Below are 12,714 nucleotides of genomic sequence, written 5' to 3' on the forward strand. Positions count from 1 at the left end.
CCTACTCGTATCGCGTCAAAACAGTGTCGTATCAAACTGTAATGTTAGCTAGAATGTAGCTGAATGCTAATGCTAGCTGTTGTCTAATGAAAGCTAATCTGACATGAAACCTGTTGTTCTACAATGACATTTTTGTTCCGATGTCCCTCTTGATTAAACTATCCATCATCTTAACGGTTGCTAATAAATCAGGAAGCGGTCAAATGAAAACAACTTGTTGGATTGCTCGCGTTTCCACCCCAGAACATGGCAGTAACCAACAACATTTGAGCGTAACGTCAAATGGCCGCCGTGTGAATATGGTCCATGGGCATGTGACTACCTGCTGCCTTCCATTCAGTACAAGCAGACATCTTGTCTAAGTTTTGTTTGTTTTGAAGACGTTGTTGAGATCCTCATGTCGAGCTGCCATCTATTATACTTTGACTGTGACCTTGCACTTACTAGATTTTTAACATTTACGTTGATTAACCTCCAGAACAACAAAAAGAGCTGCGTTGTATTCTGGACATCTGCTCTTTGACTTCCACACCCTCCCTTTGCATGGGTCTCAGTAAGTTCAGTTCTAAAATTCCATGTTGATCCCCACCATGGTAAAGGGAGACTCTGGTCAGAAAATAATACAAGAGAATGAAGGGCAGACGAAGAAAAACAACTCTCCAGGTGCACTGTGACGTCTAGTAGGAGAGACTTTTTATTTATAGCTTTTGAACTGAGAAATAGAAGGAGCCCTCCTTCTTTGACATCACCACCAGAAACAGTAATCGGTGCTGACAGGCTGACAAACCCCTCCAGTGTCAGTAGCCCCTGAATACTTCCCAATAAGTTTGCCTCCATTTGCAGTGACGCAATGGAGAAGGTTTTTTTTATACATGCTATCAGTTCCTCCACATCAGCATAGGGAACATATTGTACTTGCATCCACTTAAAATCAGTTCAGATTGTATGAAACAATCTGCTCCTGTCAGAGAGCATTGGAAGACATTGTGCGACATCTGAAATCCCCCTCCTGCTACCGCGACATTCTACCTACTCGAAAGTAGCCAACACTTCACCCTCTCAGGTTATTTCCCACAGGCCCTGAAAGCTGAAGTTAATAAACCCCTGTTACCTCACTAATGAACAACTACTGGCCCGTATAAAACGTCCTATTTTTAAGTATCATTGTGTTTTCTTTTGACAGCTTAACACAATCTTGGCTCTTGAGAACAGTTTTTTTATGATTTCCATTTTCTACCACACCACAGCACCAAGACTGCTGTTAAGGTCGTAAACAGCATGCACTTTAGTCTAGATGGGAAAGTTTTCAGTCTTGGTAGTATTTAATCTATGTGCTGCATTCAACACGGGTGACTACAATAGTTTATTAGACGTGCTGGAAAACTGGGTTTCTGGCACAGGGGTTACACTGGTCTGAATTCTTTGAAGAATGGGAAATGTCTTTGTGCTTTTAGAAAATTGTACATCTGAGCATAGAAAAATTACAGCTGGAGTTCCCCAGGGCTCCTCTCTCGGGCCTCTTTATCTCCCATCTACTGTACATGTTCCTATGGTGCAGACTTTGAAAAACAATAAGACGTCCGACTCTCATCATGCAGACAACACATAGAGCTGTATAATACACAAGCACTGAGTAAGTGCTGTTTCCTCCAGTTAATGAAGACAAAACAGAATAACTGTCTTTTGACCGAAAGAAGAAAAGAACTTAAGTCTCTATAGAACTTTTTTCAGTCTACTGACCGCTCAAATTGCTCGGCAACACTTGTCACATTTACCTTTTCATGAACACATTCAAACACTAATGGCAGAGGCTGCCGTGCATAAGCCAACATGTTCACCAGGAGCAATTTGGGATTTCGGTATCTTGGTCAAGGAAACTTGCAAGGACGTGCAACCAGGAGAGCCTGGGAATCAACCCAGAGACCTTCCGATTCCTGGACTACTTGTTCTACCTCCTTAGTTGGTTTTCAGATCATCACAATGATCCCCTCTTTGTCAAAGAATTGATATCTGAATAATATCCTTGTTGTTCCAGCTATTATGACTATTATTTTCATATCTTGCACTGGACTCTTTCTTTCGAATCAGTGTCATTCTGTTTGAGTTTATTTACTTACTTTTTTTGTTATATTCTCAAAAAAACTAAAAACGCATTATATACTATATGTATAAAATTCCTACCTGCATGTTGTTATATTGTCTTTTTTTTCTGCCTTGATGATAAAAGGTGCTTTACAAATAAACCTGCCTGGCTTAATGGCAAATGGGACTTTCCGTTACTCGGGGGAAGAGGTGGGTTTTTTGAGATGAAGTCATCTGTATTCCTTCTATACTCTCACTTCCTCTCACACATAATTAGCCTGATGATGCTTTTTTTTTCTTTCCTTTATCGGATTAAATCTGCGCCAAGGGTAGGAGCTGAGTGAACACTGAATGTTATCTGTCTGGGTTGACAAAACACTCCATATTCACTGTGTTTAATCAGCATCTGTGGCCACTGCTAATATGTGATGAAAGTGATTTTGAATGGCAGGTCGTGTGTAAATAAAGCGACTTGTGTTTCAACTTGTTGCATTTCAGAGCAACATTTATAACACAAGTCTTGCAATAGTCTTCAGTTTTACAATTAGGTCCTTTTGACGGTCATGATGATGAGAATGTCTTGACGGATATTTTTGGGTCGCTACGTTGCTGAACACTGCAGAGCACACTGGCCTGCGGGGTCTTTCGTTCCAGGGTCTTAATCTCAGTACATGCAACAACAGTTCTCATCGAGGCATGGCGTGTGTCGATTGGCTAAATCCTGGGCTTGGTACCTCCTGTCTTGCATGCTGCCGGTATCATCTGTGGGGAGATGACTTGCTAAGTCAAGCATTTCGCTCAAGTGCAGGTGCAGACACACTGCAGAAATGAGCAGAAAATGCCCAGAAAACTCAAACATGTGAACTAAATACACTTGCAAACAATCTGCAAATTGGTAACACTTTGTGTGATAAGAGCTGCAGCATTCTCAGTTGCGTGTGGTTTCAACTAAGGCCTCATTTGTGCGTTCCGTTCAACATGAGCTATACTTGGACTGAACTATGAGCAATTGTGGCTTGGCCAAAAATACTTTGATGACACTGAACAAGACACACGCATGTATGTTGAACAAGGTTACATCACCTAAAACAACTGTGCAAGTGCTTGTCAGCATCTCAGCTTTAGATAAAGGGACACCTGCGATGTGACAGGCTTTAAAGATAATATAATAACCATACTGGTGAAGTTTGCTGCTTTCCTACTTGTGGTAAAGCCATACCGTTTATATCTTTGGTTTCATGCAGGTTGTGGGTTTGGACTGAGGGATTTAGAGAGTTTTTATTGATGTCAGCTTCACCACAGCTGTAGTTGCACATGGCTAAAGTGCTTGTATGCTATATGTAAAGCCCAAATTGCATAAATTCAAAGGTTTAAGAACAGTAATAATAGTACAAAGTAGAAATTAAAGTTTTGATCAAGGTCTTACTGGACTCAAGCAGCTCAGTTTAGCAGGGCCTTAAGCTTTTTATAGTCTAGTACCTCGCAGATGTTTGTGTGACCAACTTTAGCTTCGTACATCAGACCAAAACCACTTCCTTATCTTCTCTGAGTCCAAATGGAGAAGTAGGAACGAGGCAGCCAGATGAGTTTATAATTGATTACAGTCACTTTCTCTCGGTTCTTCTTCATCTCGCTCTACTTGCACACAAAGCCCTTTTTTCTTCTTCTTGGAACTAGATCAGGATCACCGTCAGTGTAAGTGACACATTTCATTGATACTTTAAATTTGAAAACTGTAAATGGTGATAAAAGATTAAATGATTAAATATATGGACTTCACTTTTGGGACACTAATGGAGAGAGCACAGAAGAAGGAACAGGTGCTGACATATGTATCAATAGTGTTTTAGCATTATTCGTCCTAAATCTGGATACTAAAAATCTGCTGTTTTCTGCTGTTTTTTAAAATAATTTTCAGACAGCCTCGTAAATGAAGGGAGATACTGTTACTGTTTGTATGTTGACTTCACTTCAACATGAGTTGAATTAGTCATTTAGAGATAAAATATAAATATTATTAGTATTATTTCTTTTTTTTTTTACAATTTAAGTAAAATTTCAAAAAAAATCTCAAAGCTAAATCACTGTTTAAGGACGATACCAGTATTTCAAAGAACATATTGTATAAAGTGCAACAACACTGTTGACCATTTTCTAAACCATGCTGACGTTTTAAAAAGGGCAGTTGCTTTGCATGGTTTCCAATGATGTGAGGATGCACCGTAATGAAAATGTTTTTCACCACCTTCTAAACAGGTAGTGCTAATGTATTTACAGTATTCTTTTATTCACTCTTGCCTGCTTACTTTTTTCTTTTGGTTTGGATTTTCCAAAAACCATAGCTTGTGACACAAAATCAGCTCAGTAGCTGACTCTTAAGGGGCCGCGGCACATGAGCCGTGACATACTTTTCAGATTTCTCCATGCGTTCAAAAGCTGACAAATAATTCTTAGACAACAAAATGCTCATAATATTTAATGTTTATTTTTGTTAAAAATGGTGAAATTATGATTAGAAAGGAGAAGTTGCATTGTATCTCAAAATGACCAAGTAAAGTAGACGAATGGTTTAAACTGTTTAGATTGTACAATTTAGATTTGGTAGTATCTTTTACTTGGTAACTCTGAACATGCATTAATATCAGAACATATGCAAATTACTAAAAGTGAAACTACTTATTATGTAGAATGGCCCAAATTTGGAACTATATATATTATGTATATGTCTGGACCACCAAACAGTTCAATTTAACCGGCCAGATTAAAACTTTATTTTATAAATATAAATAGATATAGACAATATTATATATAAGTACATAAGTATATAAGTACACAACATTTTGCATCTTTACAATACAGTACAAACAATACAATACAACACAAGACAACACAACAAAATACATAGAAATACAAAAAAAATACGAGGCGATATGATATGAAACATTACCATACCGTACCATATGATACGATACAGTGCAATGCAGTACAATACAAAACGATACAATACGAAGCGATGCAATACGATTCAGTGCAATGCCATGCGATACGATACAAAATGATACGATGTGATGCAATATGATACAACACAATACAATACAATACAGAACAAGTACACTAAACTACATCACAATACAACAGAGTGCAACTGTACTGTTAGTACTTTCTATACTGCCGGGTATTTAAATCATTAATATTGTACCATAACGTATGTGTTGATGATATACTGGAATAATTAGAATCTGCATAATAACTCAGGTAAAAATTAGGTTTAACCACAATCCATTTTGGTTTAATTATTGCTGCCGCATAGATTTTATATAGTACAGTTGTTATTAATGTTATGGTTAGGCTTACTTCATCTGTGCTTCCTCCTAATTCTCCTTACTGTATGACGTTTGTGTTTCAAAACTCATTTTGAATTGAACTCCCAACCCATCTCTTCGCAGATACCAACATGAAAGGCCTCCTCTTCCTGTTGTGCTGCATAGAAATCCTGGGTGTGCTTTTGTGTGGAGCTGATGATCTTCAAGCATCGCCTACTCCTGATCCGATAAATTCTTCTGATCCGGCTATTTCATTGAGTCAAAACAACGTTTTAGACCCATCCACTGCTGTTCTACCCACTACTTCTGTCAGCACATCTACACTCGACAAGTTGATAAGCAGTCAGTCAGCTGAAACAATCTCCCGCGACTCCAAAAGTCCTCCCAGCACTCCCCAACCAGGCCCCAAGCACAACACATTTATCGATACGTTTTTCAAGGGCGAATGCCTTTCACTGTTAATGGTGACCAGCGGACTGTTCGTAGGCTGTACTCTTCTGCTGCTTGCAACTTTGTTGTTGGCGTGTAAGGTGTGCCGGCTGAGCAGACGGATCAAGGTGCTGAGCAGCGACAGCGACATAATTAGCAGCTCCGAAAACGGGATGGGAACGGCCAAGAAGGACAAAAGCAAACCAGAGGAAGAGCCCAGAGAGACCACCGTGTTAATGGCTGACGTCAATCAAACGCAGGAGGAGGTGGGTAATGGCGCTGCCAAGGAAGGGGGAGAGAAAGTAAACGCGGATGAACAAACGGAAGAGGAGGAGAAGAGGATGGAGGAGGAGGGTGACGCTGCCAAGACGGAGGAAGCTTCAGCTGCACCTGTAGCAGCCGCTGAAAACTCATCCCCCCCGAAGCAGCAAGAGGAGGCCACTGATTCCCAGCCCGACGACGCTGCGGCAGCCTCCGCCTCTGAGGGCACAGAGGAAGCAAAGGATGTGGTGTAGTATTTGTGTGTAAAGGCAAAGAGTTTCCTGAGCAGCTGTCCTCACTTCGCTATTGCTTTACGACCTGTTAACTGTACATAAAGGATACTTTTATTTTGTGGCTTTTCCCCTCTTTTTTATAAATCTGTCAAACTGAGCACTGAGCATTTCTTGTTTGAAAGCAATAGGCCCATATTGTGTTTTCTCTGGTACTTGTGTGTGTTTTGAATATTAGAATATTTTAATATCATCATACATTTTCAGTGCGAGTCAATTTGTGACTCACTTGCTTTACTTTTTTGTGATGTACGTACATTTATGACCTATGACCAGGGGAATAAAACAGAGATTGGTAACTTCTTTGTCTTGAATTTATTACCATCCCTCCATTTTCCGTTTTTTAGTCTTGGCTGTGTAACATGTGTGGGTTAGAGGGCGAGCGAGAGAGAGAGAAAGACAAAGAGAAAGAGAAAGAGAGAGACAAAGAGAGGTCTGCTTGATTAGCAAGCAGAGAAGGTGCCTCTTCCGGGCAGCGCCACTCAACTCAGAATGAACGCTCTCTTTCACCTCAGCAAGAGCTGACAAAGACGCACAAAAAAAGCTTTCAAAAAAACCAATATGCGCTTGTTTCCGCCGTCCTGTGCAGATATTTGTTCATCTACTTACTTGTGACGTCGTGATGGATGTGGAGCTTTCATTAAGTGTCTGAATAGTTTGCCCCTTCTCAATGCAGCCCTCTGCTTTAACTCCAGGTCAGCTCTGCTCTGACTTGCTGTAGCTCTGGGTGATGTGGTGTGATTTTGGGGAATGAATCAGGAACAATTTGATAATTAAAGAACTATGTTGTTATGGTGATACCAGGACTAAAGTAGACAATGACATGCTGACCACTTTTGAATGAGTTGAGTTGAGATGAACTATGAACCAGCTGTCGAGTGGCACAGCAGTGACGACTTATGAATTACAAATTTCTTAATCCATCTTTGAGTTAATACTGAGTAGTTACCAAGTAACCAAATTTAGTTGTAATAATCATTATGTAATGAGTTACTACTTAGTGACTACTCTGTATTGTCTATCACTTTACTTCAGGGGGCACAAAAAGAGTAACGATGATTAACTAATTAGTTTATGATGAGGCTACTTGGTAACTACCCAGTAATGGAGTGGGCACTAAAAGAGTAACTAATGATTAAGTAATCAGTATTTAAAGAGGCTACCTGATTACTACTCAATAGTTTGTTATGCCATACTTAAGAGGGCACAAAAAGAGTAACTAATGATTAACTAATTAGTATTTGGTGAGGCTACTTGGTAACTACTCAGTACTTTGTTTTTCTTTACTCGAGGGGGCAGTAAAAGAGTAACTAATAATTAAGTAATCAGTATTTAAAGAGGCTACTTGGTAACTACTCAGTATATTACTTTATTGAGGGGCACAAAAAATGTAACTAATGATTAAGTAGTGATTAATGACTTTAATTGCTAACTACTTAGTAGTGTGTGCCTTTCCTTGATGGTACACAAAAAGAGTATTTAGTGATCAAGTAATTAGTATTTGATGAGTCTGCTTGGTAACTACTCAGTATGATATCTCACTTCACTTGAAGGAATACAAAACATGAAGGCTATGATTAGGTAATTGGTATTTAATGTGACATTACTGGTTTCAGTGGCTGGTTCATAGTTAATCAGGATCAGCTTACGAAGAATGTATGTCAATTTGCAGATGATTATGAACTAATCATTACCTAGTGATTCATTAACACAGCATTTTCCCATCTTTTCTCTTTTCTTAACAAGACATTCCTGATTCATTCCTCTTTTGTTTCTTAGTAACCACTCACTTTTTTGTGAACCTTTTTGTAAAATGTTAACGAGTTCCAATCTCTGTGCAGCTGGCTACTGGAAACAGAGGAAGGCAAGAGAGGAAAGTACAGACAGTGCATGTGAGGAAGTAGCCAATGCATCGCAAAAGAGGTACTTTGTTGAGTTTGCATGACAACGGAGCAAAGACAAGTACCAAATGAGAATAAAGGAAGTCCCATTTGCTGCAGTGCAACATCATTTTGAGGAATATGTCACATTTAAACCGTGATCACCATCCGTATCGCTGTCCAGTAGAATGCACAGTAATTATGTGCGGTGGAAGTACAGCATTGCGGTGCAGAGCGGAGAGCTGCTCATACTGCTGATGGCAGGTGGAAAGCTGCAGTGGACGGGAGTAACTCTCCCGTAAATCTTGAAGGTTTTTGTGGCGGTGTCTACATTCACATGAGGAAAATAACAACCAATTACAGCACAGCATTACTTTGCAAATGGATGCTTTAGACAGGGGTGATATTGATTGGGGTGATAACCGATAACAGTCTAATTTATTTTGAGTACAAACAAGACTGCAATCAGTCAATTCATCTAACCGCAACAATGGCTGTCACTTTAAATGCAGAAGTAAATCCTGAACGCTCCCAGATAAGGGACTGAGGAGTTTTCTTTGTAGCAGCCTTGCATGCAGGGACCCCCCTCCATTATGCGCTCCATTTCGCCTTCACCCCCCTTCCTCCCCCTTTCCTAATACTTCCCCCACACTGACACCCCAGCCCTCCCTCACTTCTACTGCACAGAGTAAATCCAGAGCCTGCAGTGCCTGATCGCGCAAACCCAAAAGATCCATAAGAGGACAAAAAAAAAAAAAAAAAAAGGGGGGACCAAAACTGGCAAGGCACTAAGGATAACTTCAAAAACCGGCACTGGACAAGTGAGCAAGGGTCAAATTCTATGAGGAGAATTCAGGCGTAGAACAAAAAAAAAAAAACATTCACCTTCAGCAGAGCAGCAGCTGGTCCCGAGGCTTGAAAGCAGGAGAGGAGAGGAGAGGGGAAGAGAGGCTGGACAGCAAAAAGGAGCAGAGAAAAGTGACTGGAATGATAAGATGAGAAGGTGAGTTATGGACTAATTCAAAGACTTTTTTTTTTTTTTACACACACACAATCTGCCACACCCCGGCTCGCACATACCGCAGCGTAGAGCTCCTGGCCGTGTCTTTGCCTGCCTTCGGAAGCCAGCTGATGCATGAGTCCTCCGTGGAGTCATTAATAAAGCCCATCTATTGAGCTAGTTCCCCTCCTCTGAGAGCATGGGACTGACTGCTCTGACAACCACTGATGACTGAAGACACAAACTGATGCCAGGGAGAATGACTACAGGGATTTCTCATCCTCTGTGATGAATGATGTTCTCGGATAGACTAGAAATATCCTCCTGCAGATCAGGTCAAATATTTATCAGTTATATATATGTATATAAAAAAAAGGACACATTTCAACTCTCTCTCTCTCTACTGATGCTGCAGATTTACAGCATGAGCGTTTCTCTGAAAGGATGCTGCCACAGCGTCTCCTAACACATTCGTCCTGTGGTTTGGGGGAGTGAGTTTGGCGTGTAATGTGACTGTGTATATCTGCAAGCAATGCAGTGATGTGCAGCCTTGTGTGTGTGTGTGAGTACAGCACAGAGAGGGAGAGAGATAGAGTCTGGCAGAGGGTGGAGCTTTAAAGAGACGATGAAACAAGTTTTATTCAGCGCCGCTCTCTGCAGTTAGCACACGTCTCCTGCAGAAGTGTATCGTCCCTGTGTTCTCTATCCAAGCACACTGCAGGCATCACTTCTGCTTTCACAGCGCACCTCTTTGAGTTCAATAGGATGCCATGTAAGACTAACATTCCCCTCTCCCTATCTGTCTTTTAGCAGGCATGTGCTGCTGAAGCGCCCCCCTAATGAGGCCCTCCTGGAGCTCCTGCTTGTGTTGTTGCTGGGGTCGCACGTCCTGGCCGTGTGCCCCACCACGTGCTCCTGCAGCCGCAGCCACAGGGAGGTCGACTGCTCCTGGAGGGGCCTGAGACAGCTGCCCGATGGGCTGCAGCACAACGTGCGCTCCCTCAACCTCTCCCACAACCGAATTCACAACCTGGATGGCCAGCTCACCTCGCACACCCATCTCCGCATCCTCGATTTGTCTCACAACCGACTGAGCAGTCTGCCCAAAGACTTGCCTCGTTCCCTCTGGCACCTCTACGCCGCCTCCAATCGCCTCCAGCTGCTGGACAAGAATGATACAGTCTACCAGTGGAATCTGCGAACGCTCGACTTGTCCAACAACAAGCTGGAGCGAGCCATCTTTATCAACAACACACTGACCAATCTGTGTATGCTCAACCTAAGCCGCAATAATTTCTGGACCCTGCCTACAAACCTGCCTGCACATCTGGAGACTATTGACCTTTCCCACAACTTGCTTTTGAAGGTGCTTCCAGGCTCCCTGGACCGGCTCTTCAGACTAACTTACTTCTACCTGCATGCGAATCGCTTTTCCACACTGCCCTTTGGAGTGTTCGATGCGATGACATCCCTTAGAGTCATCACTCTGGGCGACAACCCTTGGGCCTGCCACCTTTACGCCGACATCAGCTACTTACTCTCCTGGACTCAGAACACCCCTGCCCACGTCCTGGGCTGCCCCTGCCACACCCAGCCTGTCTGCGGAGGGGCTCGCCCAGGCAGGACAGGAGGGTGGCACTTTGCCTCCTACAACCAGCCTCCGCTTGCAGCAAACGCCCAGGACCTGACCTCCATGCCACCTGACCGAAGTGTCACCGGGTGGTGGTACTTGTCCGTTTCTTCTCTCCTCAGCACCACACATGCTCCCAAACTGACTTGGAACACGCCGCACCAGCCCTTCACGGCCACACCCATCACCATCTCCACCCTGTCACCCAGAAGCACGGGCACACACCTGACTATTAATCACCTCGCAGCAGAGCGCATGCCCCACATTGATTCTAATCTCATCTCCGGCACACAGGAAGCCTCAACCACTGACACCCTCCACACCGCAGACACATCCCCTTTTTCTGAAATGCCGACGCCGGCCACACACCGTGTTATCACAACAGAGAGCCCATCTGCACAGACAAAGAAGACGACCACTCTTCGCACCAGGAGCGTGAGGAGGCAGAATCAGTCCCCTCCTGGCGGCATCAGCAGCAGCAGCCCGGCTCTGACAACCTGCTCCTACCTCCCTCTCCTACACAACCTGGGGCTTCTGTCGCTCATTCTGCAGCAACTCATCTGAAAGACAGATGAAACAGCACAAACAAGTACAGCACATACAAAGCCTGCTGGTGGCTAAAAGCCCATTTACAGCACAAGTTCTCCTAATCCTGATCCTGAGTGTGGTTTGATGCTGCTTTTATGATGATGAAAAAAAACAAAAAGATGTTTTCTGATAAAAAATGTTAAAGCATCCACTCAAATGTCACTGATTTAAAAATAAGAGTGTAATGATTATAGCTAAGCACATGGTGGCACTATACATTCAGGTACCGGTTTATTATGTGACTGGATGTGGCCCGGTGCTCAACTGCAACAACCCTTTTCGAGGTTGTCCAGCGCACAGTACAACCCACAAAATGTTGTGAATCCTTTTATTTCTATTCCTGGCAGGATCTGACTTTGAATTCGGTGGTTGCCTTTTTCTTATCGTAGTGATATCCTTTAAATTATTGTTATTATTTTTTAATATAAATTGCACCGGCGTTCAAGATGATGTGATGATCAGTTCATTTGCAGCAACAGATAAATAACACTCTCAAAAATGAATCCACCAACAGCTAGTTTGATTGATTTTCCTTTGAGTGTGCAATATTAAAAAAAAGAAGAAAAAGAAGAAGAAGAAGAAAACATGATTTATGAAAATTAAAACATTTTGAGATATCTTATCAAAACAAAGCAACACAAGTGTGATTAATTTTAGCTTGGAGTGCACCCAAGAAAGCATGATTGAGGAAATTAAATAAAATGGAGATATCTGTTCTTCTGAATGAACCCTTCAGTGTGACACTTAAAGGAGCGTTACGTAGTTTTTTTGGGAAAGACGTTTTAATCAGAGAAACACACTAAATGAACAAGCTGTCTTTGTTTTTCGTGAATACACTGAATGAACACGCTGATCATAAAGGACGACACAGTTTCCTACTGTTTTACTTTTGTTTATATGTGGCGGACCCTGCCACCTTTCTAGCTTCAAACAGTGTTATGTTCATTTTCTCTCTGAGAACAGCTTGTTTATTCAGTTATGGAGAGAAATACATATTTCTGAGTTTGTATTATAACCTCTTTTATATTGTAAATATTCAAATTCAGACTTCAAAACTACACAGTGCCCCTTTAAAGTTTCATTTTACCTATTTTGACAGCTCTTAATAGATGTCCTTGATGTCCCTTGTCTTGCTTGATACATGTAACAAACCACATCGCTCATCAGAGAAGAAATATTTTCTGGGGACAGGGTAAGGAACTGGCCATGTGTTGCACCGGGAGCGACAGAG

General features: G+C 42.0%; 2 protein-coding genes across 2 annotated transcripts; both read left to right on the forward strand.

Annotated features, from left to right (window-relative positions):
- The first annotated feature begins 3,620 nt into the window (after positions 1-3,620).
- LOC119030713 lies at positions 3,621-6,695 on the forward strand. Its single transcript, XM_037118504.1, has 2 exons — positions 3,621-3,777; positions 5,529-6,695. The coding sequence occupies exon 2, from the start codon at positions 5,537-5,539 to the stop codon at positions 6,347-6,349; it is 813 nt and encodes a 270-aa protein (XP_036974399.1). The 5' UTR covers positions 3,621-3,777; positions 5,529-5,536; the 3' UTR covers positions 6,350-6,695.
- Positions 6,696-8,970: 2,275 nt separating this feature from the next.
- Positions 8,971-12,447, forward strand: LOC119031314 (oligodendrocyte-myelin glycoprotein-like). The gene is made up of 2 exons (XM_037119711.1): positions 8,971-9,268; positions 10,076-12,447. The coding sequence occupies exons 1-2, from the start codon at positions 9,261-9,263 to the stop codon at positions 11,457-11,459; spliced, it is 1,392 nt and encodes a 463-aa protein (XP_036975606.1). The 5' UTR covers positions 8,971-9,260; the 3' UTR covers positions 11,460-12,447.
- Positions 12,448-12,714: the final 267 nt, after the last annotated feature.

Source organism: Acanthopagrus latus, chromosome 13, assembly GCF_904848185.1.
Source record: "Acanthopagrus latus isolate v.2019 chromosome 13, fAcaLat1.1, whole genome shotgun sequence".
Lineage (NCBI taxonomy): Eukaryota > Metazoa > Chordata > Actinopteri > Spariformes > Sparidae > Acanthopagrus > Acanthopagrus latus.

Coding starts and splice junctions, on each gene's coding strand:
- LOC119030713 (XM_037118504.1), top strand. CDS start 5,537: ATGAAAGGCCTCCTCTTCCTGTTGTGCTGCATAGAAATCCTGGGTGTG.